Raw genomic sequence first — 27,532 nt, 5'->3', positions numbered from 1 at the left:
CTCATTCCACCCTTATCCCCTTTAGTCTGAGTCTTCCATCCCACTTGGTTCTATCCCACCCTCCCTCTTCCAGTCAGGCTACTTCTTTCTCAATGCAACCTGGGTACCACAAGGAGCACCACTGAAAGCACAGACAAGACCATCTCCATGCTCATTACCACAGCAGCCCTTAACAGCCAGTAGAAGCTAAAGCAGAGAGCCCTGCTCATCCCCGGTATCCCTGGGATGGAGACTGCTCAATCACTCTGTGGGAATGACACGTGGCTGTCTGGTCTGCCCAGAGGAGCTCTGTGGGGATGAAACACACGCAGTGCATACAGAATCTTTGGAGAATTTAGCTGCCAGCCTCTAACAAACTTATTACTTAGCATGTGCAAATTGCTACTCTCCCCCCCAAAGTTATAACTTAGCCAAAGTTGGGAGGATTTTCATAGGGACAGCAAGAGGACCCTGACACCAGGGTAACCTCCTCCACCCATAAAGGTTCAAGTCTCTGCTTCAAAGCATGGGTGCATGAGAACTTCAATGATGCAGTTGTAAGAATTAGAAAAGATATGGGCAAAACAATGTATTTTCCTTTAATTTCATTTGTTGAAATGGCTGCATCTGGTTTAGATGAAACTTCAAAAACGATTAGACAGAGGCAGACCCCCACCTTTGAAAGTTTCAGCCCAAAAAGTTAAAGTTGTAAGCAGCTTCAATTTTAAGAATTGCAACATTAAATAAAATTCTATGGTAAGGCCTAGGTGTTAATCAGTAAAGCACTTTGATATATACAGGCCCCTTTAAAAGACAGCTTGACTAACATGTTAGAAAGTAGCTCCATTTTGCAGTTGTACAGTCAATCCGAGAGAACACCCTCTAATAGTTCCAATATAAGAAGATACAGGATTTGTACTTAGCCTTGTAGAATAAGTATCAAAAATAAACCTTGGGGATGACACATGGCATGCTGAAAATCCAAGAAATTCTACACATAGGGCTTTAATGATTTTATTTACAATATTTTAAGATATGCAAATTGCGAGAATAGTTTTACTACAACATATATAGAGGTCATTACATGTGCGCTCATACATGCGAATACTAAAGACACCCCAAAGGTGGAAGAACATACAGTATTACTAGTAACCATAAGCACTCGTTGAGTGCTTACAGCAGCCTAGGCCCTGCAAATGTAACCACTCATGAGAGTCCCATTTAAATCATTGGGACTCTAGCTGGACACAATGTTCCATGTGCAAGAATTCCTTTTCAGGACAGAAGTCATTATTTTGGAAATGTGCAAGTTAGCGCTCCACACCCTACTAACAGTTTTAAACAATCAACACTCTGCATTTGTACAAGGATTTACAGGAGAGGATCTCAAAAATGTTTTAACCACCTGAATCCTCACAACATACCTGTGAGGTAAGTTTCATCGTCCCCATTTTTGCAGATGGGAAAACTGAGGCATGGCGAGATTAAGAGACTTGCCCAGGGTCTCACAGCTAGTCAGTGGCAGAGCCAGGTCTTCCCCCAAACACATGCGGTTCCATGCTCTTCCCACTAGACAATGCTCCCTCTACTAGGTTATACTATTACATTAAAATAGGAACACATTTACATTTATAAAAAACAATTTAAATATATAAAGTTACAGCACAGTAGGTTGGAGAAAAAATTAACTTCCTTAGTTACAGTATTTCTAAACTTTTTGTCATGTAATACTTTTTGAAAAACAGCTGATGATATGCATGACATTTTTGGTAGAATGGTAAAAAATACACACTACAGCAACAGATATCCAGGAGTCCTGAATAGTAGTATCTTTAAGTTCCTGTTCATAAAGAATATGTTTTGGTATAGTTTTTACAATACTGAATTACTATCAAGCACTAAGGTCATCTATATTGTGTAAATTATTGTAAAACAGATTATTACAATTCTTCAGAATCTTACAGTATAGTGCCAATAACTGAATTCAAGTCAACCCAACTAACTATTAAGACCAATTTTCCAAATATAACATGAACTTAGTCAAGACTTATTTGCTAATTAAGGGTATTTTTTCAAATAAATTATTTCTCATGTTAAATAACTTGACTAAAAATGCTATATAATACATTTAATATTGCTAACATTTTAATTGTTTGAGCTACAGATTTTCAGTATTCACATCTGCTAAATGATCGTCTCGATTAAGACAAATACAACTGATTTCAGGTTTAATCACATCTCCATTTCCAAGGTTTATAATGAAGTGACTCACTCCAGTATTAGGGCTCACAGAAGATAACTGAGACTTTTTTAAAGCTGATGGTAAAGTGCACTTTAGATCCAAAACAAAATAACCAAACCAGTTTCTCATGTATGCCCCATGACTCACCACCAATATATTGGGATTTAACATTTTTGTATCTTTGTCAGTATCAGAATTAAGTTCAAGTCCACAGCAGTGGTTTCTCAAAGGGAAAATTGGTTTTCCTTCCAATGTTTCCAAGCCATTGCCTGCCATACCCAGAACAGCTTGTTCTTTCTGACACTCTTCTTCAATAGAAAGTTGGCACAGAAATTCAAAGAAATTCTTTGCACGTGCCCTTACCTAAAGTGTTAGGAAAAAAGAATATATTTGTGATGACTGCAATAACTCTGACCAGTGAATTTACTGGTTGCTTTTTACTGGCTTTATAATTTCACTGTCAATTGTTCTACAACACATATAAGTTACGTAACCCACAAAGACTGACTAGAAAACTTAAGTAGCTGTATCAGAGAAAGGCAAACGAGCTTCCACATGGCAATTACAGTAGCAGGTCAAAGTACTAAACGTGGAGACTATTATTAGTTCTCAACCCTCTAAATCCAAGGAGGCTGACGGTGAAGGTAATTTCTCATTTTCATTAAGATAACAGACTGATTTATCATAAAGCTATCCATGGGCTAATTTTAGATTTAGAGGAAAAAATCCCAAATCAGTTGCCACTGCCATCAGGTCTAGTTATTTCAGGTTGGATGATGACTTCAGGATGATGTAACCCCCGATTGAATAGGATAGAAAACAGGATCAAAAACACAAACCCAACCGCAGTGCATACACACTAAAGGTACCAAACCCAAAGTCAACTTTGAGCTCAACAGGTTTCTGTGCTGATCACTTGGGACACAAAGCTTCGTAAATTCACATGTAGCCAACTGACAGGTATCAGCATGATGATTCCAAATAAACATATCAAGACTAAAGGAGAATAGAAGGGCAATATTTAAATCCATTCTATTAAAAGGGAACACTGCAGAATGGAACTGACAAGACACACCTCTGGTTGAGCTAAGCCTGCAATAGAATAATTTACTCCTGAGGGCATTCTGTGCCAAAAGAATTAAAATTTGTGCACAATATTTTAAAATTCTGCAAATTTTATTTGTCAAATAAATGTGGAGGATCCAGCATGGCATTAGGGAGCACAGGCCACTGGCTGCACAGAGGTGGGAGATGACTGTGCAACTCCCCCCACCCTCCCTCCAGGGGACATGGACTCTGCGGGGAGGCTGCACCCAAACCTGACACAGTACAAGGACTGGGCCTGCCCCGGAAACACCCCAGGGCCATGCCCCTCAATGCCAGGTGCACCAGGTGTGGAAGGAAGGCTCAGCAAAGCAGGATCCAAATGTAGAGGGGCTTAGTGTGGGGTGATCCAGGTGTGGGTTGAGAGGGTTCTGTGTGGGGCAATCTGGGTGCGGGCGGCTCAGTGGGGGAATCTGGGTGTGGGGGGATCTGGATGCACAGGGACTTGTTGGGGGGGTTCTGGGTGCAATGGTAATGGAACTCTGCAGGGGGTGAAGGTGGTTGGGGCTCAGCAGGGAGGCCTTTAGTGGGGGGGGGTCCAGATGCTAGGGGAGTGGGGCTCAGTGGGGTGGGGATCTGGGTCCGGGTGGCTTGTCGGGGTTGTGGGGCTCATTGGGGGGATCTCAGTGCAGGGGGTGAGGCTCTGCAGGAGGGTCTGGGTATGAGGGGATCTGGATGCATGGGAGTAGGGCAGATGGGGGAGCAGCTCCCCGTACAGCGATCCCTCCCCCTGCAGCTGAGGAGCGATGGGTGCAGGAAGTTTGTGGAGCTTCCTGCAGCCAGGGAAGAAATCTGAAGGTGGGTCTGACTCAGCCCCGGATGCCATGCAGGGGAAGAGGAAGTCCCGTCCTCCCCGGCCCAGCCCAGGCTAGCAGTTGAGCTCAGCGCAGGGTAGGAATCACCAGTCGGGTCTTCCCCAGTCCCACCTCCTGCCCCACAGTGATTTACCTCTCTGCTGGCTGCTCTGGGCACCCAAAACATACTGCTGGGGAGGGTCGCATGACCGTTCTTGTGGCTTCCCTGTCAGAAAGCCATTTTTCTGCAGGGAAACACAGAAATCAGTGGGTGACAAATTCTACACATGCTCAGTGGCACAGAATTCCCCCGGGAGTAAGAATAGCATTCTTTCATTAACAATACAGAGGTGTCTGCACTAGTATAAAGGAAATGTGTAAGGTAACATGGAAAATGGGGCCTGAACAAACAAGTGGTAATACCATACCTCATCTAGTGTTTCTCCTCCAGATGGTGTAAACGAAGGACATTGCTCTCCAGCAGCCTTTGCCATTGCCTTTAGGTCACTCAATGGTCTTCCTTCAGCAATCCCATATTTCTAGAAAAGACCATTTATAGAAAAGGATTTACTAAATATTAAGAAAAATTCAGTCATACAAATTCAAACTCAAACTTCATTTAAAGATTCAGTTCCTGTTTCCCTTTTAACATAGGCAATAGGTTGAACAGCACTCTCACTCCACACCAAATGCCTGAAGAGGTCTGTATTTGTGCTATTCCATTTACTGTTAGTTTCTCCAAATAAGTCATTTTAAAGTAATCATGCATTTCTAATTTAATGAAAGAGTGAATGTTTCAAACATCAACAGCTATCTGATATTTATCTTGGGCTGTTCTTGATCTATGTGCCAGAATTTTTCTATCATTCTTGGTACACAAAATCCCAGTAAAGGTTATAATGACCTATGTAATGTTATAATGTAAAGGTTATAATGACCTATGTAATGACTGTTCGTAATGTAAAACCTCCAAAGTCCAAACAGAAAGCATTGGGATTCTGCTGTAGCTAAGTGATACTCAACATACAGAGACATTTTCAAAAGTACAAATGGGAAATGGTCACCCAACTGTCCTCTGTGCCTTTGAAATCTCTCCCATAATTCACAGAATAAAAATCAATTTGGAAAACTGGTTATTGGAATTTTTCTAAATATGAGCACTCTAGCTGTTAAAAATACTCTTGGAACATCCAAAAAAAGGCTATTTCACAGATAGGGGCAGGTTAGTTTGGGTTAGGTTTTTTTTTTTTTTTTTAAGATAGGAAAAATAAGTACTGTAATATATATTTTTAGTTCTCGGACCCTAAGAACTTGTAACCATGTGTTAATTATAATGATTTGGCTGAGATTATATAAGTCTCAAATGCTAAATTCACAGGAGAAAATGCCGAGAGAACCCCAAGCACATCCCCCCCCCCCCCCCGCCACCACCCCGGTTTCACAGTGAAACAGACCAAACGTCACATTGTAAAAGTAATCTTTATCATTTTTAGTGGATGTTACATATAGACATTCAGTTTATAATACATATTGTATTATACACCTTATATTTATAGAGCATTTTTCATCCTGAAGGTCTTTACAAACAATACAGGAATCAATTCATCCACCCCTAAGGTGGAATGCAACACCACCACATCCCCACACTACATCACAGTAAGTGAGAACAGATAATATATTCAAGTGAAAGACAGGTTTAGTTCTATGTTACGAGGCACCATGATGGGGAAATTGCTGTAATACTGCTTACTATTTTGAGAAAACAGGCAGTGGACTCTATACAGTTTAAAAAAATGCACAAGTATATAATCCTTCCCTCAGTTATACAAATCCCTGCACTCTACTTACATAATCACTACAGTGATTTCAATATCCATACAGTGAACAAGCAAATCTCCATTACTTACTATAACAGCTCTTCTCTAATTAATTCCCGTACTCAGAATTGACGTTGTTTGCTAGCAACAAAAGGTACCTCAGTATCTTACTCCCTTCAGATGAAACAGAAAGGCTCAAAATTGTCCATGAAAGAATTCACAAAAGCAAAGAAATCAGGGCTCTGAAACTTCTGAAAAGGAAGACATTTTACAAAACCCTTTAAAAAAAAAAGTCTTAAATTTTCCTCCTTCCTCTCATTCCTTCCCTCCAGTGGGGCTTATCACCAGAACAACTGGTATGTGTATTGTATATTTGAAGAATGCAGCCTCCGGAACATGACTACATTGCAGCCATTTAGGGAACAAAAGCCTTCCTGATTCTTCAAGGAAGAAGAAAGAAGGGCAAGTGAGGAAATGCTACAACTTTTTCCTTCTTTTAACAGGGTTACCTTTGGCAGTTTGCTATCTTTTTGTTTTGTTTTGTTGTTTTTTGGGTAGTGTCTCCTTTCATTTAAAATTAAGCTGAAAATACCAGTACTATAATAACTTGAGTACACTTCCTGTTAACATTATAACAGCCATAATCTAGGTTAAAACATGCCCCAGACTCCGTTTATTCAGTTCAAGTTATAGTTAAACTCATACAAGAGGTACAATTATGCATTTGTGTGGACAAAAAAAAAATAATAAAGATTAATTGGGTAAGTAAAAGGGTCTGCAGGTGATTATATAAGTTAGACAAAGTCAAATTCTGCCTAGTATGACTGCAGAAAGCACTGAAGCAAATGAAAGCCTTCATATACCTAATGGCAGAATTGCAACTTTCATAATTACAAAGGATGAATTACCAAGCTACCTAAGCATTCAGATAAATGAGAAATTTAAAATATTTGTATCGTAAGTGGTAAGTTACATTTACAAATTATTCAATTTGAAGACAGGAACTAGTAACTTGGCACTTACCCTCTCTCGAAGTCTTGCATCATACTGTATTACAATATCTTTGCAAAATTTATTCTTTCCTATAATTGTGGATGCAGTCTGAAAAAATAAATGTACAAAGTCACATAAAAATACCATTTTTGGATGTTAAAAGGTTCCACAGGAAAAAAAAAAGGCAATTAATTGTTAGGAAGGAGGTGGTTAAGTGATTTAGACAGGTTCTGCCACACAGCAGTAGATGCTTATGATACTAAGTTGTGATGTACCAAGCAAAGCAAACATTATACATGACCTAACCAATATATTAAGATTGCAAAGTTAAGCACTCAGAAGTTAAAAAATGCCTGAATTAAGGCTGCGTGTGCATCTGCATTATGCGACAATCTTTAATTACATGATTGCATTTTTTTTTCCATGGGACCCCCTCTTCATTCAGTGCATAGTATGGACAGTGTTCACTAATAAGCAACTATTCAATATTGTTTTATCATTGTTCAATATGTGGCCCATGCCTTATTTACTGCACATTATTCATGCCCTGCTCTGAAGACAGAATTATTAATTTCCTCATGGGCTTTTCCATGGCACTCATCTCTACAATACCTGAATACTTTACCAACGTTTATTTTAACAAAACCTGCAAGATGAGGGGGTAGTTTTATCCTCATTTTTACCACTGAATTCAGTTGCAGCTGAGAGCGATCAGCACTCCAGCAAATCAGACCCGAGGCCCTCAATTCAGGAGATGAGGAACACACAATTAGCAATCACCAACAAAAAGTTTGGCTTAAATTATTTGATTAGCATCACACAGGTACTTTGTGGCAGAAGTAGGGATGGAATCCACTTCTCTAGGGAAGTATTCAACTGCCTGGACCACGAGACACTCTTCTCTTCCTGAAATCCCATGCCTCATTCAGGACACACCTTCTAATCAGGCCTATTCTGCATTGTGCACCAAATGAGGTGGGGTTCTGTGGAATACACAGTATGTGATTATGTAATTAAAGACTATCATAATGCACATGCACAAGGGAGCCAGATTAGGGTTGCAAAGGTAGCCTTAATTCTGGCATTTCCTAATTTTTTGAGTGTTTGACTTTAGCAGTGTGAGTATAAGAGAATATGTAACATTAGTTTCCTAGGTTTTAAAAAAAAACTGAAAAAACAAATTTCATCATGTGGCATACTGACATCTACATTATCCATCAGCAGGGTTGGAACCTTCAGACCCACCACACAGGCTGCTGTCATCTGAGCTAACTGCATAACTGATAGTAGTAGGTTGTCATCCACTGTGTGGACCATCCCTAGGGGGTATAAGACACACTGTCAGTGTGTTTCACAGATAACTGCTGGCAGCAGAGAAATGGAGAGACTCAAGAATGTTGGGTTTAATTTCAGACTCAGATAGGGAATGTGCTCTCGTGTACACAGATTTTTCTGCCTGTTGCCTCCAACTCATACCTGCCTCTTTCCCACCCCGTCTCCTTGTCCCAATCCCCTCCTCCACTCCCGGGCTCACTTTCCAATTCTCAATCTTTCCCCGACCACTTCCAGCTTGGCTCAGTTCTTCCCTTGTACCCAGGTCCTTTGTCAGATGTCTCCCATCTCCCTGCCCATATTCCTTCCCCTCCCACCGACTAGTTCCTAGTCCCAGGGTATGTCTACACTACAGGATTAATCCGAATTTAGATAATTCGAATTTGGGAAACAGGTTGTATAAATTCGATTGTGCGCGGCCACACTAAGCACCTTAATTCGGTTTTTAACCACATTAATTGGGTGGTGTGCGGCCACACTACCCCATTAACTTAAACACAGTAATTCGGTGGTGTGCGGCCACACTAACCCTAATTCAAATTAACAAAATCGATTTAGGTGCTACTCCGCTCATCGAGGTGGAGTACAGAAATCGATTTTAAGTGCCCTTTAATTCGAATTAACTGGCTCTGTAGTGTGGACGGTTGAAGGGTTAATTCGGATTAACGCAGCTAAATCCGAATTAAAGTCGTAGTGTAGACCAGGCCCCAGACTCTGCCTATCCAGTTTCACTGCCGTCCATCAACCAGCTCTCAGTCCCAACCTCCCATTTCCAGTTCCTCATCCAATCTGTCCCTCTCCTTCCCCCACTGGCTCAATCCTTGCCTCCCCTCCTTCATAATCCCAAATTTCTCTCTCTGGCCCCCCTTCAATTCCAGTCTTACAAGACTTCTTGTCCCAGTCTACTTTTTCCCTCCTCGATGATCTGGCTTTTGTCTCCTTCGCATTTAAATCAGACTGCTTCCTCCTCCACGCTGCCTGGGTGCCAGCAAGTTGGGGGAGCGGGCACTGATAAAAGGTTCCCTGCTCTCACTTCCAGTGCCTGGCCCCACCATGGCCTGCCACAGCTCAGAGCAGCCATTGCAGGGAAAGTCCAGTTTTGCCCCTGTAGCCCTAAGGCTGGAGCATGTTCAGTTACTGTGTACGGATGGCACATGTGCAGTCATGACTGATGTACGAACTGAGGGGACGGAGCATGCTGAGTGAGGATGGACTCTTCAGCGATTTCAGCTGCTAAAAATCAAAGTCTCTGAGGATGTATGTGAACTGCAATTTTTCAAAGGCTTATAACTTGGCCAAATTTTGGGCAGATTTTCACTAGGATGGCAATAGGCACACCCTGACAAAGGCCACCTCCTGCTAAATTTCAAAGGATAGGAGTGCTAGAGCTCCACAAAGAGGTCACCAGAATCCCCCTCAACATGGACAAAAAAAATATTTTTCTCAGTCTTGTTCTCAGGAATAGCAGAGCCATTTTGGCTGAAAGCTTCAAAAAACAGCTTGAGGCAGACAACCAGCATGGAAAATTTCAACCCAAAGTTATAAGCAACTGAGAACAGTCTTGTAATGGGAAGTGTCATGCATCTTTAATATTAAGTGGTACCACCAGCCCTATTATATCCTTTTTCATATCTATATTTATATGCAAATGGATATCACAAAGAGTTACTAATGGGCTGAATACAGAAGAATAAAGCATTAGTAAATCTGGGAAAGAATTTAGAATTACATGGTTTGAAATGTACGATTTCTATAACATTTGGGCTATAGTCACAAACCTGTAAGAAATACAAATATACAGAATATGTTCTGTTTGGATTGGAGTGTGCTGTTTCCTCTGTATCCTCCCTTCCAGCCTCCCATTTTTTATTTATTTTTTATATAGATATAGATAAACAAAATAGTATGGGCAGGGCAGAAGACAAGCAGGCATAATTTCAACTATTTCAGGGTAAAGTTTAACTTCAAACAGAGGGCTTGTAGATTAGGCCCAGCCCATGTAAAAAAAAACCTTATACTGAAGGTACTCTTGATGTGCTCCCATGCAGCCCTTTGTCAAATGAGTAATCATTAAGCACCAGATTCTGCACCCATTCTTACCATTTAGAGTACTGCTGTGTTACTCAATGCAACTTAACCACAGGGTAAGCAGAGGGTGGTAGAATCAAGTTCTGCAACATTGCATCTTCGACCTCCCCTCTAAATTACTACTACTTTCTCTGGAATCAAAACCAACAGGGCCACATTCTGGTTCTTCAATCTCCAAAGACACCTTGTACACAAAATTGCTCATGTGGAGCATTTATTATGTACTAAGCTATGAGTCCTACTGATCAAAGAGGACATCTGAAAGAGTAGTTTCTTTTTACAACTCGAACTATATCCTAAATTTTCTTCCCCCTTAGTTATACTTCAAAATCTGGTCTTCTGGGTAGACACATTATTCTTAGGTAGATTAAATTTTAAAAAAAAAGGGTGTTTCAGGAAAAAATTGAACAAATTACCGTATATACTGGTTCATAAGCCGAATTTTTTTAGTAAAAAAGGGAAGCACCAGAGAAGGGTCAGCTTATGAACAGGTATAGAGAGGGAGAGGTGGGACACAGCCCCTCCCCTCAACAGAGGGAGCAAGGAGAGGCAGCAACAGCCAGCAGAGCCAGAAGGGAAGAGGTGGGGCCAGAGTCTCTCCGCTTCTGGCCACGCTGCTCTCCCCCCAGCCTCAGCTTCGGGACTGGAAGGCTGCAGCCATGCCACTCAGCCCTGCCCCTCAGAGCAGGCTGTGGCCGCGCTGCCCGGCCCAGCCCGCTGGAACACGCTACGGCCCCGCCGTCCGGCCCAGCCCGCTGGAACACGCTACAGCCGTGCCACCTGGTCTGGCCCACCGGAGCAGGCTGCGGCTGCGCTGCCCAGCCTGCCGGAGCAGCTCCAGCCAGGTCAGAGACATCCTCCCCTGGCCCTCCCCAGAGAAGGTGGGAAGGGATGGCATGGGGAGAGTGTGGGGGTCCTGGGCTAGGGTCAGGGTCATGTGTGTGTGTGGGGGTCACAGGGGTTACTCCCCTGACTCCCAGCTTCTCCCCCCAAAAAATTTCCCCACCAGTTGCTGTCCTGGCCCGTCAGGGTAAGCAGCTGGCACGCTGGGATACTTTGTTTATTTAGGTTTATCTCCGCGCCTGCAGACGCTCGAGGTAAACAAACCATCTCGGCCCGCCAGCGGCTAATCCTGTTGGCCAGGGAGCCAGTTTGCTGACCCCTGAATTATAGGGTCGGCTTATGAATGGGTTATAAAAATTTTCCATTTTTACTTATCCATCTTGGGGGGGTTGGCTTATAAACGAACTGGCTTATGATCGAGTATATACGGCAAGTGGTTTGAGATGTAATAACTGGGATATTTTTCTTGCCTGAGTCTCAACACTGCTTTTCAATACCCATGAGATCTTCGTAAATATCTTTGGTGCTGTTGACAAACTTAAGTGACGAAAGTTACTATTATTACTAGTTTGTCAATTTTAAAGCATTTCATGACTGGTATATGCCTTTGCCAGATTCATTCACAGGAAGTCTCCTGGAGAGACTAAGGCAAGAAATAAGGATAGAATTTCTGTATGAAATCTGCACTTCCTGAGTCATCTGATCTATCCCACTAGTCTCTTTAAAAACAGAAATTACAAAATTATCCTGCATTTTAACCCTGTCCACCAAATTATATGCAATTCCTCCCAATAATTAGTGTATTCTCGCTATTCAAGTAGTTTGTGAAAATACTTATTAATACTGGTCCCAGAGCACCCCATTCAGTCCTGCAACTTACTAAAGGCAAAAAACACCTCCATGTTTAGCCAATTGTGTAGTCATCTTTTAGCATAGTTTCACCTAGTTAATATTTATCTAAATTCCCCAGGAAACTGCAATGTGTAGGGACCTACCAAATTCACTGTCCATTTTGGTCAATTTCACGGTCATAAGATTTAAAAAAAAAAAAAATCATAAATTTCATGATTTCAGATATTTAAATCTGAAGTTTCACGGTGTTGTAACTGTAGCGGTTGTGACCCAAAAGGAATCTATGGGAGGATTGCAAGGTTATTATGGGGGGGTCACAGTATTGCCACCCTTACCTCTGTGGTGCTGCTGGTGTGGTGCTGCCTTCAGAGCTGGGCACCTGGCCAGCAGCCTCCACTCTCCAGCCACCCAGCTCTAAAGGCACCACAGAAGTAAGGGCGGCAATACTGCGACCCCCCTACAATAACCATGCAACACCCCCCCGCAGCCCTCTTTTCGGTCGGGATCCGCAGGTTGAGAAATACTGGTCTCCCCCAAGAAATCTGTATAGTGTAGCATAAAAGTACACAAAAGACCAGATTTCACCATCCATGACCTGTTTTTCATGGCCGTGAATTTGGTAGGGCCCTAGTAATGTACAAGATCACACAAGTTAATAAAGTTAAGCTATACCATTCCATTTCCTTCAAAGAAAATAGTTAAGTTGGTTTAATGTTACATTTTTGATTAACTTGTGGGATCTACAATTTTTATTTTCCACTAGGGGCACAAATATTGTCTTATGAAGCAACCAGGTGTTAAAGTTAAGCTTGTTAGACTAAAAAGGTCCCCCCTTCTCTTCCTCCTTAAATAGGCACTAATGTATGTTAGCCTATTACCAGTCACTTGGGAATTCAGTCCATCCTCCACAGTTCTCAAAGACACCTGGCAGTGGTTTGGATACTTAGAGCCCTGCACAGATACAAAATTTATATCCGCAGACATGGATATCCATGGATATAAAGCGGTATCCACTGAGCTCTACGGGCTGTACCGGGAACCACAGCTGTGAAAGCAGCAGCATGTCAGGCCACCGCTCCCAGGAGCCAGCACCCTGTGTTGGCAGCTCCTCCACCGTGGCTGTACCACCCCTCAGCCCCACCCACTGGGGTGGGCAACATGCTCACCGGCAGCTGTTCCTGGTTACCTTAGTGTGGGCAAGCGGCTCGCATGCTCCCGGACGGGAGTCCCTTCCATGCAGCAGTCTGTCTCCTATCCAGGAGCGTGCGAGCCATTTGCACACATTAGCACGACCACAGACAGCTGCTGACGCGGGATGCTGGCTCCTGGGAGTGGCGGCCCGATGTGCTGCTGCTTTTGCCGCTGAGATTCCTGGTAGAGTCCTGCAGCTCCCGTAGATACCGACTTATATCTGTGGATATAAATTTTGTATCTGTGCAGAGCGCTATGGATACTACCTCTACTAAATCCTGTAGAGAGTTAAAAAATGAATTTTGTTGGGTGCTACTGTCTTAATACCTTCAAATTATCTAGGTACTGTATATTTTTTAACCTTCTGTTTTCTGCTTCTAGCCTCTCCTCTTTCACCATTTTGTTATTGTGTTGAATATCCTTTATTAACCATATTTAGTAAAGATGGAAGTGTCACTATTAAGCTAAAAAACGGATGTAGTTTTTAAATGTAAGCACTTCTTAGAGTATTTTTTAGAATTAAGAATAAATGTTCTTAGAAGTTCCTACATAGTGGCAGCCATTGCCCCTGGACTTTTTGCTTACGCTGTCTCTCAGTTAATTAAAAACATAATGGGTTACTATTGGCAATGTCAACTGTTGGTCTTCTTATAAACAGATTTTCCTTAAACATCCACCATCATCACAGCCAGATTCTCTTGAGCTCCTATCACCACTATCTGAGAGGAACTTATGTAGCAGCATTCCATGGTTATGTATATTGAAAAAATATCCTAGACCCCTAATGTACAACGTGCCCTTAAGATGCAAGTCATGGCTGATGTATGTTAACTCAGTGGTTTCTTTTAAGCTGCCTTCACTCTTTGGAGAAGAGCTCACCTTCTACATAAAACATTTTAGTTCCAAACTTATCCCCTCCTTCAAAATTGCCACTGCATTATTTTGCCCCAGCACCCCAAATTACGGAGATTTAAATTTACTTTCAATTGCCTGAAAAAGTACTTGCCTGCTTCGCTCGAAGGAGGTCACTTGAGAAGACATGAGTAAACTTTACATTACTGAGAAATACACCAGCAGCATCTGCTTGTCTGAAACCAGTTGCAGAAAGGGGCTCATCCACACCTTGTCCTGAAAAATAAAATTTTCCCAGACAATTTAACATTTGAATTTTCAGCGAATCCAGTCAGGATCGGAGTGCCATGCAAACATGAATACAATCCCTGTCCCGTTTTCCTTTACTGTGAAACTCAGAATTCAATCATCGTGCAAACTAAATGGGAAAGAACAATAGTAATAACTCTAGGAACACACTGAATGATTATTGGTAAGTGATTATTGGTACAGTATTTCAATTATAAAACAAAAAAGTTAGCTTACATATATCAAAGTAAAAAACATGTATGCAGAAGCCTGATTTTTCAAGAGTGACTAGTGAATTTGAGTCCCTTGACATCCATAATCAGTAGCTATTTTTAAAAGTTTAGGCCAGAATGTTCGAGACAAAGCCAAGATAGTTTGACAACCCCCTCCCCCCCCACACCATTAAAAAAAGATTATTCAAAGTTCTGTTTTCCTGTGTGTATTCTGTAAATACATTATACTTCCCCTGCTGTCTCCTACTCTTCTGACACCAGAAATCCCTCTTGAGAAAGAGCAGGAGTAAGAGGAGGTTCCATATCTGAGGAAGGTAGCCAGTAGGTGTGTTAAGATGACCAGAATGATCTAAGGGGGGGAATTTATGATGCCATGGGGAGTGGCTTGTCCAACAACCCCAAGCCTCATCTCCTCCTCCTCTGGTCCACACTCTTACCTGAAAATGGCATTTGGGGTCCAGAGGCCGGGGGTATGTGTCTTTCCTGTCAGATCAGAATAAGTGGAGAACAATGCTGCAGAGGTGGTTCTCGCACAAAAGAAATCCACCAAGATTTCATTCACTATGCCTTCAGTGGCAACACAGACAATAGGACCACAAGAGATTGCAATTTGGTTTCTAAATATCTGTATGCCTGTATTTGGCCAAGTGAGAGCTTATGATTTTAATTTTTTTGCAATTTTGATTTTAATTTTTACAGTTGCAGTAAGTTAAGTGGGAGTAGGATGGGGACAGGATGGTGCTGACAGTGGAGTTGCAGGGGGCTCTCTGTGCAGCCGAGGGGCTCAAGACATCAGGGTGTAAGGTGTGGAGGAGACTGCAGTCTTAGCCTAACAGAGCCGACCCTCACCCCACCCCCAACCAGGGCTGCAAGGAGGAGGACAAGACCCTGGCTGAAGGAGAGACCACCTAACTGCTGAACAGTTCCTGTCCAGGGACAGCTCCTGCACTCCTGACTGGTGAGTGAGTGGGGCCAGGAGAGTGGAGCTGCAAAGGGCTCTCCACATGTCCGGTGACACCAGATCCCTACAGGTGCAAGGGGCAGGTGGAGGCTGTGGTCCTGGCCTGGTGGAGCAGACACACCCCCAGCCAGGGGTATGAGGGGGAGACCACAACACTACTGAATGGCTCAGTCCTTGGGCAGGAGCCATTCAGCAGAAAGGTGGCCTTCCCCGCAGCCAAGGGCTCTTCCTCCTCCTCCTCTCAGCCCTGGCCAGGGGTCTCTGCTCTGCCCTGCCAGAACCACAGCCTTCCCCACACCTTGTACCTGCAGGGATCAGTGTCACCGGCCCTGCTACAGCACAGGGAGCCCTCTGCAACCCTGCTGTCATGATCCCGGTCTCTTGCTCCTGTGACAGCAGGGCTGCAGCGGGCTCCCTGCACTGCAGCAGGGCCAGTGACGCCAGATTCCTGCAGGCACAAGATATGGAGGAGAAGATGCACTCACCCCAACTACCACCAATGGAATTTTTTCCCATCGATTTCAGTATCAGCTGAAACGGATGTTTACCAACCTCTATCGATTAGAAGTGAATCCTGCAAAACCTAGTTATGGGCACTGCTGTAGGTTTTAAATATTAAAAGATTCTCTTTAGTTGCATGTGGGAAGGGGAACCAATAATATCCAGTATCCAATTTAAAACTAGTGAACAGTAAAAAGAGGTAGTCTAAACAGCAACGTACAGATGTGGCTGGAGACAATCAACTTGCTATTAGTGCCCCAGCTGGTATGCTGCTTCTTTTCCATCAAATATCTATGAAAGTCATCTCATCAGCAAATTTTTGTGAGCAACTTAAGATAAAGTTCTTACTAAGAACATGAATCTGACGAATAGTCACAATTATATTTACATTATATACCACAAGATATGTTAGAAGAACTTCATAGTTGCTTTACTTCAAAGTAAAACATTCAGAAGTAAAGAAATGCCAGAATTAAGGTTGCCTGCACAAGCTTAATTCAGCCTCCCTTATTTGCATGCATTATGATAGTATGTGATCATGAAATTACTCTATTTTTTCCCACCAAACCCCTTCCTCAGAGTGCACAGAATGAACAGTGCTCACTTACTAAGCAGCTGTCGAATAGCTTGTTTTGTACTCTTTGGTCAACATGTAGTTCCATGTGACATTTACTGTACACTATTCAAACCCTTCTCTATAAAATTATTCATTTCCTCATGGGTTTTTCTACAATGATCATTTCTCATATCTAAGTGTTTCACAAACATTTTATTTTCACAACACTCCTGGGAGGCAACAGGGTATTATATCCCCATTTTACAGATGTGGAACCGAAGCACAGAGATTAAGATCAAAAGTATCCACTAATTTTGGGTGTCTAATTTAAGATGCCTAGGGCCTGGTTTTTCAGCATTGTTACAATTATATAGTTCTTTGTACGCTCAAAGCACAACTTCCATTGAATTCAGTTGCAACTGAGAGTGCTCAGCACTCCTAATAATCAGACCTCAGGGTCTCAGGTTGTGCATTCAGATAGTCAGAAACACAAAGTTAGTGGCCACTGCTGAAAAGTTTGGTTTAGGTGACTTATCTAGCATCACGTAAGAACTCTGACCAGAGACAGGATCCACTTCTCCAGAGCAGCATGCAACTGCCTTAGCCGTAAAACCATCCTCTCTCTTTCTGCAATTGCCCTCCTCATTCACTATACACCTTCCACCTTGTGCAACAAACAAGGCAGGGGTCCTACAGACAACAGCCTCCGTCACTACACAAACTTTATTCAACATCCCCAACCTTACAGTTCCTTGGCTAGCCAGTCCCAGTATTCACCCTTCTGGGCTCCTCATCCTAGTCCCAGTCTCTCCCTCTAAACTCCATATCCTAGTCTTCTCCACCGCAGCTCCCAGTTCTCACCACCCTCCTTGATCTCTTAATCCCAGTCTTCCTAAATCCCCCCCCAAAAATCTCATCTCAGGAAGTCAGTCACTTCCCCCCTCCCAGGCTTCTTACCTCAATCTACTCTCTCCACCAACACATCCTTTGCACTGTCTGGATCTAGTTGCTTCTGCATTCCAATCAGGCTGCTTCCTCCTTCACTGTGCCTGAATGCACAGGTGAAGCACCCAGCACAAGAGCTTTCCTGCTCCCAGTGCCTGGCACCACAGCAGTCAGAAGCAGCAACTACAGGGAGTCTTGCTCAGCCCATGCAGCCCTGGGCTGCAGTATGCTCAGTACAGTTAGAATCTTCAAAGAATTTAGCTGCCAAGCTAACAAGTCTCTGAGCATGTGCAAACTGAGTTTTTCACAAAAGCTCATAACTTGGTGTTGCCATGGGGAAAAAAAACCCTCCCAACTTTGGCAAATATGCACATCCCCGGCAAAATTCAATTCCCTTACCAAATTTCAAACCCTTGCGCCAAAGCATGGAGGTAAGAGAGCTTCTCAACAAACAATCACAAGAATTTTTAATATAAGCAAAACAATGTTTTCCCCCCCGTCAACTTTCTGATGAACGGTATAGTCATATCTCCAGAAACTCTTAAAAAAATTAGCCTGAGACAGACACCTAGCATGGAAAATTTCAGCATGAATGGCTGAAGTCTGGCAAAGTTATAAGCAACTGAGTTATAAGCAACTCTTATGACGGGAAGCATTGGGCATCCCTAGATACCCTTACTTCCAGCTCTGCCTATAATCACATTACTATTATTCTAAAGCAGAATGTTCAAGTAGAAAAAAACCAATGTGTTAATTTCTTTTTAATTGGGTCCTGGAGAGACTACATCACCTAATGTCCTGGAAGTTATCGTCTCTATTACAGTCTTAGACATTTTGGAGGCATATGAACTCTATTGAACTCTGACAGTTCAAAGTTGGTATAAGTTATCAAGGCACAATCCTAATCCAAAAGATAGGTCTCTTACCATACACATTATTTGGTATAAACAAACTGACAAGTTAACTTGGATGTACTGATCAGGTTTGACTGATTTAAATCTGAGTTTATTCATGATTTAAAACAAGCACAAAACTTTGACTTAAATCAAGGATTTTAATCTTGTTTTGCATTTGTACTTTATTTTCCTAAGGTTGAGTCTCACTGATTAGCAACCATTAGAACATGTTGATTTGCAACTCAATATAGTCTTTATACTAATTTTAGTACTTTTTGCTAACCAGGAGGATACAATGTATCTATAAACATTTATTTAAGTAATTACATGGCTTAAAATAAATTTAATTTTTACATTCATTTTATTATGCTGGAAAATTGTGAATGACATTTACTAGATGATTAATTCTTTTTTAACGCATGATTTGCCTCAACCTGCATTTGGGTGCAAATTGGAATTCAATTAAAAATGCATAAAAACAGCTTTTTGTTTTAGTTAAACCACCTTAAACGTGCTGGATACATATAAAATAAGTTGATCAAAACATGTTTTGCATTTGAAACGAAATGATTTTATTAAACAAAGGATGTATTATCTATAGTTAGTGAATTGAACTGATTGTTTCTGATCACCATGCCCTTTAAAACTTTAGAACAAGGAGAGCTCATCCTCTCTCACCTCATTTTTATTCATAGACTGGGAGAGGAAAACAAGCTTTTCTGCTTTTTTCAACTCCCAAACAGTTTCTCAGCTTTGAAGGAACCAGTAAGTAATTGAACTGAAATAAATAAAATGAAAAGAAAATATTCTCACTGCACCTGCAACAGAGACGACTACTGTTACAGATGTTTAGACAGTTACTTCCACTAGTTCAGTGGTTTGACTTCCTTTAAAACTTGGGCTTCAAACAGATACTGCTTGTATTTTTTTTAAATTTAATATATATTAAAATTGTTTAAATTACGCTTAGGCCTTAATATATAGTGTCATAATTTCAAATAGGCTTATTTTTTAAAAGAAACATGTACTCAAATTTAAATATTTAATTTTTTTAAGTCATCCATTTTTATCCATCCTGATATTGGTAACATTTCAGTTAACCATAGGCTGCCCTCTTGCAGAGGTATATGTAATTATTTAATCTCTAACAATCTAATGGTCATAGCAGGATTGACACTAACCTTGAAGTATCTTGTCTTTGTTGTATCTTGTTTCTCCACTGTAAAATAGAAATATTTCAGACAAAGAACCACCACCTTGTCTAAAAATAGTGTTAGTCAAAATTTAAAAACATTTAGATACTAGAGGTAAACACTGCATCAGCTCAGTACTATAATAAGGGGACCACATTGCTGTAAAGTACAATATATTTTTCAGTAAAATGTGCTTAAAGCTCTCACAGTAACACTTCAGAAACTTTTTAAAATAATTAGTTCCAATTACTCCTTCAGTGTTCATTAAGAATAAGCTTCTTTGGAATCAAGGTAAATGTAGTTGCTTAATTTCATAGTAAACTCAGCACTATTTAGTTATCTATTAAAACGTTATCTACATTTTAGTTTCCTCCTCTCTCCATCCTAAAATAGCGATTTTATGGAAAATGCACACCACTCCATTTTTTTCCATCAGACTCCTATGCTTTGAAAATGAGCCTATACAAAACATAACAATAAATTTGAAAGTATGAAAACCAAAGAAGGAAAAGAATTTAGGGGTACAAAAAGTGGAGGGACATAAATAGGATTAAAGAAATAGAAAGGAAAATAAAAGGACTTGTCTACACATGAAAATTAATCCAGAATAAGGTAGGTTGTGAATTTGAAGCAAGTGTGTGGATGCTCTTATTCCAAGTCCTAAAATACCATCAACAACACTTTCCTGATAGTGGAGCAGAAGGAATCCTGCTTTGACCACTTAAATATATACTGGACAATGCTTTTGAGTATTTTATGGGTAATCTTGTTTTGGCAGAGGGACAGATTAAGTCTTTCCATTCTCCTAATTCTATATTTTTACTGAGATCACTGGATGGTTCTTAAATAAAGAGATGGAAGCAGAAGTTTGAATCACTGCAATGTAAAGCTGACTTTATTCAAAAGGTACAAATAAAGCCCCCCCCCCCCCCCCCCGACAACACCACTTAAGTATATTGACTTCAATGGACCCAATCACATGAGTAAAATGACACATGCCTCATCATTTGCAGGATTAAGGCCAAAGAAAATGCTGACTTTCCAAACAAAGAACTATTGTCAATGCTATAACAGGAGGTTCTCAAAATGATCTGGACAGATGGCTGGTCACATAAGGCTTGCTATTTCTCCTCAATAAATTGCACATAAATACTTTCCATAACGAACAACTGCTGTAATTGCCACAGAGTTTATGCGATTCTAAAAAGGAGGGCATCTGATTGACAAGACAATCATTCTAATAAAAATGGTCAATACTACAAGACAGTGAGAACTCCCCACAACAGCACATACAATAAGACTGCCAAGTAGACAGTGAGGATGGGATTTTCAAACATGCTCTAAATCAGCCTAAATCTGTTCCCATTGAAGTCCATGGGAGCAAAATCAGGCCAATGCAGAGTACTTTTGAAAATCCCACCATAATATTTCAGATTTTCTAAAGAGAACAGTGGTTTCAATCTGGTGTATTTTCCTACTGACCAAAAAGGGAAGACTGCAGCTGGATCACCAAATCAGTGCATTTAGATTTTTAAAGGAAAACAGGAGTAATTCAAACCAGAGGAAAATAATTAAAATCCACATTTGGGTTGCATTGTGCAAGCATATTATGCAAAGTAAACAAAGATTACTTTCCCCCCAGTATTTACAAATATTTTGTTTGACAATAGCCTTTTAACATCTGAATCAGGGGTATGGAGGTGAAATTTGATTTTGATTTCTCCACACACATGCCCACACTAGACAGTACACTATTCATATTATACAGAAGTCTTTCCACAGAGATCCACTGTGACTGAAAGAAAAAGCTAAGGCTATATGTTTTGAAGAAGTCAGTGATGTCAGTGCTTGTTTTAACATTCCACAGTACTATCTTATTACTAAATGAACTCTCCGCCACTGCCAAGTCAGAGTATTTTTGGCAAGAGGTAGGTCTTATGACCAACCAAGCCGGTCTATAAATAGCCTTAACTAGCCTCACATGCAACAGTGCCCATTATGCAACATCAAAAGTCATTGATATAATCAGTCTTTATCTTAATGGGTTACCAAAATACAGAAGAATAATTTCAAATGTTTAGTTCTAACAGAATATTTACCAGATGCAAAATTATCAACAAGTATTTCCCAGAATGTTACCACAGATGTGTCACAAAATTTATTATAACAAAGAATTATGTTAGGTTTAATTCCAGAACAGTTAATAGGTTAAACTACTACATCTTGTGAATGCTATATGAAACCACTGCATGTCATCTTTCTGTATCACAACATTTTATTCTTGATATGCTGTAAATACAGAAAGGCAGACATCTGCATTTCAATCCCTTCTGTAGCAACTTTTGTTAAGTTTTAAGTGCTGAATAAAACAGAAGTTATCAGGAAAAGCTCAAAAACAAAACTCTTTAGAATTATAAAATAATGCACATTTGATTCAATCAGAGTAGTTTGTAAAGGAAAGAACTCCAAAAAACTTATGTCAAAATTGCTAAAAACTTATGCAAACTTTAGCCAAAGTGCTAGAGAAGGTAACATCTTTAAACAGGCATTCTGTCCTTAATGCATGTATTTTTTCTTACTTTTGGCCTGGAGTTTAGGGGTTAGCTAATAACTGAACCTAAGTTTGTGTAGATGAAAGGGTCCATTATTATATAATTATTATATTTTAAATGCCTGCTATATTTGTTAAAGTTCAAGACTTAATGAAAGAGATAGGGACATATATACAATATGTTCAATTTTATGGTAATTAGACATAGCTCTCAGACCCCAGCAAGTTGCCAATGCCATCTTCAACCGGGTAAAGTTTCGGCACAGATGCTTTAGCCATAAATTAATTTTAAGAACAAAAATCTCAACTAGGAGATAAACTGTATTCTGAGAAGCACCTTTTAAGAGAGACACAGTGATAATCGTTTCACTGCTATGTCGCTATATTGTTACCTTATAGTTGGAGAATAAAAGCTCTCTATTGGGGTTTGAACAAATGTTCATTTTGTCATTTTCTGATTTAAGTGCCTCTCAGTGTAAACTTCACATTTCTTAAATAATGCACTTTCCAGGTATTTAGAAAGGAAAAAAGATGGAGAGTGGAATTACCTATATGCTTCTCTAAAGATATAGTTTAAATTAGAATCCTACCCTTGAAGCACAAGACAGCTGGAAACTTCCCTAGCACTCAAACATGTTTAGACTTTATGGGGATTAATAGTCATACCTCATGAACAGATGAAATGTCATTATCTTCAGAGTCAGAGATTATAAGGCCAGAAGGGATCACTGTGATCATCAAGCCTCACCTCCTGTATAACAGGGCCAAAGGACTTCCCTGAATTAATTCCTGTTTGAAAACATTCCCTTCAGTTCACTGATGGGTAGGATGCAAAAAGCTCCCTAATAACTGTATGACAACTACCAGAAGCTGTAAAGTAATTTTTCACATCCCACCTCTAACAGTGGGAAGGTAAGAATCCACCCAAATACCTCAGTATTGCACATGTCCATATTTGAGCTTTGCACAAAGCGTAACAAGCAACAGTACAAGAAATATCACGCTTTCAATTCGTTAATAGTTGTCCCCACCAAAGACAGAAGTAGAGCTGTAATTGTTAAGGCCAGAAATAGAAATTGCCTCCAAACAATATTAAGATAAGAATATCAAGTGATTCAAAAAGTCCCTAAAATAATTAACCAAAAGTTTTAGTTTACCAATAGGCAGGGGTAGTTGGCCTAACATCCTTACTAGCTTACTCATATTTAGGTCAGCATGTAGGATCTTCTGCCCACCCTTCAGCACATAGTTACTGAAAGTAGTAACATGTCCTTGGGAGCATTCCATTGAATAATGGATGTGACAGCTACAGAAACAGCAAGAATCAAGTTTCCAAAATTTTGCTTATCCACAAAAGAAGAAGCTCCAATCAGTGTTTATTAAACATAGAGAAATCATTTGAGGACAGAAATTAAATAAAGTACCACTTTATAGTACAAAAGGAGACTTCAAAGTCATCTTGATCCCCAGCCAGAAAATAAATTCTGTATAGTTTCCTCTGAAGAAATCAACCATTTTGAATTCCCTCCTCAGAAAGTGGTGGAGAGAGAAAGGGGCAAAGTGTTTGGACATTAGCTGAAATGTAAAGATATGAGCAGATTGCCAGATTCAGGGTCAGGTACCCTTAGGGCACCGAAGCATGGACTTTGGGTTTCCAGCACTTTCCAGGAGTCCACTGAGATGGTACAAAATTGTCATTGAACATTATCAAATGTGTATTTCCTGTAAATAAAGGGGAGGGAGGGGAAAGAATGGGTAAACCCAATGGTATCTTAAACAGTGTGCATGCATCCAAAGCTATTATGTCTGGGAATCTTTGTAAAGGTAATTACGATGCTAACAACGACCACTGCAGAAACTAAGGGATGAGGGAACATCCACTCACACTAGTGAGGCAAAGCTAATACCTTAGCAAGGTGCGACTCAGGATATGTCTACACTACAACTGCTGGAGTGGCACAGGTGGGAATTCCTGGGGGAATTCTGCACCACTGCATAATTTTGCAGAAATTAATGTTCCCCCCCAAAAATGGGCTGCAGAGATGTTAGATGCCCCTCCCTATACCTGGCAGAGCCCAGCTCGCAAATAGAAGACAAGGGGGGGGGGGAGGGGGAAGAAAGGGAAGGAACTGGAGGGTTCCCAGCACACCCTGAAGGAAGGAGGCAGCGGTGCACAGGAAACCCAGTGCACCGCTGCCAGCATCAGGCAGTTTCTTCCTCTGGATCTTTGGGCTCTGTGGAGGAGGGGATGTGAATGTCTTGGGGGACGGGACACAGCTAGCACCTAGGGGGTAGCGGATGAGAGTGTCTGGGCTGGGAGGGGCCGCGGCTGGGCTGGGGGGAGGAGTGTCTGTGCCAGGGAAGGCCCCAGGGTTGGGCTCTGTGGGTAAGGGGGCTGAGAAACAGGAACTGGGTTATCATAGGGGTTTCTTCAACTCTCTACTCCTGGGGGAAACTTTGTGTGTGTCTCTATTGTGGCAGACATACTTGCTGACAGGTATTTTGAAATAAATTATTAAAATAATTGAAACCCATGTGATTATATAGTGTTATTTTGACAAATAAAATTTGCAGAATTTTAAAATATTCTGCACAGAATTCGTAAGTTTTCGGCACAGAATTCCCCAGGACTGTGGGAAGGGGATTTTCTGTAGGCCGGTTAAGAGACGAATTCTTCCATTGACCTAGCTGCACCTATACCAGGGGTCAGGTTGCCCTAACCACAGTGCAAGGTTTTTCACAGCCCTGCCGAGAGATGCAGCTGGGGCGATCTAAGTTTTAGGTGCTGAACACGACTCCGTTTCCATCCTCACAGCAAGTCGCACACCCGGGGGCATCCCTGGGACTCCCAGCCTCGCTCTGCCGACTCACATGCTGTGTCGCCTCCTGCCCGAGGCCGCGCCGCAGCTTTGGCGAGGGACGGAGGAAGAGGCCGGAAGTTCCCTTCTCGCAGGGCGCTGCAGGCAGCCCATCAACGAGCCCCGCAAGACACCGGCCAGCAGGACGCAGCGCTGAGGGGCGGAGGCGGTTCATGGCCAGACTCGGGGCCTAAGGAGAACTTCCGGCCCCCGCTCCGGGCCCGGGCCCCTTCTCCCTCCAGCTGCCCGTGCCCGCACCGCAGCGTGTCCCCCGGGCTCCGGCGCGTGCGGGGCCTCGCTCCGTCGAAGCTAGCGCGGGTGGGGGCAGCCGCCCTGCCGGGGGGGGCGCGGCCCCTCCAGGGTCCGAGCCGGAGCCCTGGGACCTGCCGGCGGGAGCGGCCCCAGCACGGGCCAGCCTCGCACCGCCGGGAGGGGGGGGGTTCTCCGCTGCCGGGGGGACGGGGGGGGAGATTGGGGTCCGGGCTCTCGCTCTCACCCCGCCCCCCTCCACTCACTGCCGGACGATGGTCAAAGCGAACCGAACCATGGTGCGTTGAGGAAACAACCTCCGCGCGCGCTCCCTCCAACCGGCTTCTTGCCCCCGCCTCCTTACACTGCGACACCCACCCCTCGCTCGCCTACTGGCTTCCACGCTGCCTGACGTCACAGGTTCCCTTTAAGCCGTTCCACCAATAAAACGTCTCCTTCTCCGTGCTGCTCGCGTGCCCGTTTGATGAGCTCCCGCGCAGGCGCAGAGCCCCCAGGAGGAGAGCGGGCGCGGGCAGGCGGAGGGTGGCGCCGCTGCTGCAGTGAACGGTGCCTGCTGTGAGTGTGGAAACTGTTCGCCGTCGAGGAGGCGGGGTGGGGGCGGGGTGAAACCGCCCCTGCTGCTAAACGTCACGCCTGAGAGCTCGGTGGTTATCAAAGGCAGCAGGCCCAAGCCTAGTCTCCGCGGTCACACACCTGTGCCAACTGTCAAAACGACCCTGTGTGTAGCAAGCACTCCTTGGTGTATGGAAAAACCACCCACCTGCACGTTAAGAAAAACTACTCATTTACCCCGTGGAAAACCAGCTCACTAATATTTGTGGCAACCCATTTGCCCGTGGAAACACGTTTAGCTTTCGTATGCAACGGAACCCCCCCCCCAACTCCTGTATGCTTAATGCAAAATGGCTATGTGCAAAACTCATTTGAATGTGCATAAACACTTGTTTGTGCATGAACACTCCTTGGCTCATGGACAAAGAGTTGTTGCATGTGCGAAAACTCAAGACAGTCACAAGCAGGTGCCTAGGAGCACAGTTGCACACCCGGCTTTCCCAAGTGACCATTTCTCAGGCGTATATGTTAGCGTATACACAGTGCTCAGCCATTTGATGGCATCAGTCAGGTGGAGAGCTGGTAGCCTGCCATTGAAATAAGTCAGTGGGCACTCGTCAAGGATATGTGACATAGTCTGAAGTTGACCACAGCTGCATCACAGGTCATCGCACATCAGACGTACAAGTATGTTTTTGAGACTGCAAGAGATCTTTACCTTCTGAATATTTAGCTTAGGGTGTGCGTAAAATAATTACATGCTTAAGATTGATTGTCTATCCTTAGCATTCAAAAATATAAATCAGAATCCAGAAATTATGAGATTGGCTCAAAAATTAAGAGTTTAAAAATAATAAATTCTGATTTCTTTTTATTTGTCCACTGCTTTTTTCATGTAATCAGACGACTTCAGGATGTGGGTCTTTCATAAATATGCCAAATTACATAAGACTCGTGATAAAATTGTGAGTCAACAACATTATGCTCAGAAGTGACACTGGAAACCTGAGGGGGGGGAGGGGTGCTTGGCCAGGGCAATAGCTGTGATAGGCAAATTGTATTCAAGTGAAAGTGAACAGAAATTACAAAGAACTAACCAATGGTGTCACATTAGCATTGTGTGACAGAAGCCCAAAGGCTGTGCCTATTGTCCATAAAATAGGGCAGATTGTTGCCACTCTCCTCTTCAATAGGCCTTTGGAGAATATAGATGTTATTATTCAATGCAGCTTGGATGCTTGGATCTAGATGGGATATTATGTTTTGGCATCCATTGCCTTTGGGGGCTGTCTTCTCTGTACTGAAGGTGTGGTAGGTTACTGGCCAATTTGTAGAACTCTTTGGGCCACCTTTGCTCAGTAACTATTATCATTTTTGTGAAACAGAAGAGAGGAGGAGTGGGGCATAGAAGGCAAAATGACCATCAAATGAAACAAAGGGTGCATACCTCTATCTGCACAGTTCCCATGAATGTCAATGGACGCTCCATGCACTGAAGCTTGCAAGGCCAGGTCAGTTATTTGTAGTAAAGATGACAAACAAACTAGCAGCCAAGGACAAGAGCTAAATAAACCACAAACTATATTGTCTTGCCCAGAGGTTGTCTCTTTGGATCCCAGTTGAGGCACATAGGTGGGAGGA

General features: G+C 42.3%; 1 protein-coding gene across 2 annotated transcripts; it reads right to left on the bottom strand.

Moving 5' to 3' along the window:
* Positions 1 to 971: 971 nt before the first annotated feature.
* On the bottom strand, positions 972 to 25,666 carry TIGAR (TP53 induced glycolysis regulatory phosphatase). 2 transcript variants are annotated; one of them, XM_024208187.3, is made up of 6 exons: positions 25,585 to 25,666; positions 19,649 to 19,686; positions 14,242 to 14,363; positions 6,960 to 7,037; positions 4,548 to 4,658; positions 972 to 2,584 (listed from the first exon to the last, which is right to left on the bottom strand). In XM_024208187.3, the coding sequence occupies exons 1-6, from the start codon at positions 25,614 to 25,616 to the stop codon at positions 2,138 to 2,140; spliced, it is 828 nt and encodes a 275-aa protein (XP_024063955.2). In that variant the 5' UTR covers positions 25,617 to 25,666; the 3' UTR covers positions 972 to 2,137. The 2 variants fall into 2 exon arrangements, with proteins under 2 accessions (XP_024063955.2, XP_024063954.2); XM_024208186.3 differs by lacking the exon at positions 25,585 to 25,666 and adding an exon at positions 25,083 to 25,471.
* Positions 25,667 to 27,532: the final 1,866 nt, after the last annotated feature.

The sequence above is a fragment of the Terrapene carolina genome, unplaced genomic scaffold (genome assembly GCF_002925995.2).
Source record: "Terrapene carolina triunguis isolate 2854851 unplaced genomic scaffold, T_m_triunguis-2.0 Scaffold112, whole genome shotgun sequence".
Lineage (NCBI taxonomy): Eukaryota > Metazoa > Chordata > Testudines > Emydidae > Terrapene > Terrapene triunguis.
This window is presented reverse-complemented; position numbering and strand designations above follow the sequence as displayed.

Excerpts from the sequence above, each read along its gene's own strand:
- TIGAR (XM_024208186.3), bottom strand. The coding sequence starts at position 25,183 with ATGGGCTGCCTGCAGCGCCCTGCGAGAAGGGAACTTCCGGCCTCTTCC. Across the intron at positions 7,038-14,241 it reads ACCTCCTTCGAGCGAAGCAG|ACTGCATCCACAATTATAGG; the intron begins GCAAGTACTTTT and ends TTATTTTTTCAG. Across the intron at positions 2,585-4,547 it reads GAGGAGAAACACTAGATGAG|GTAAGGGCACGTGCAAAGAA; the intron begins GTATGGTATTAC and ends CTAACACTTTAG.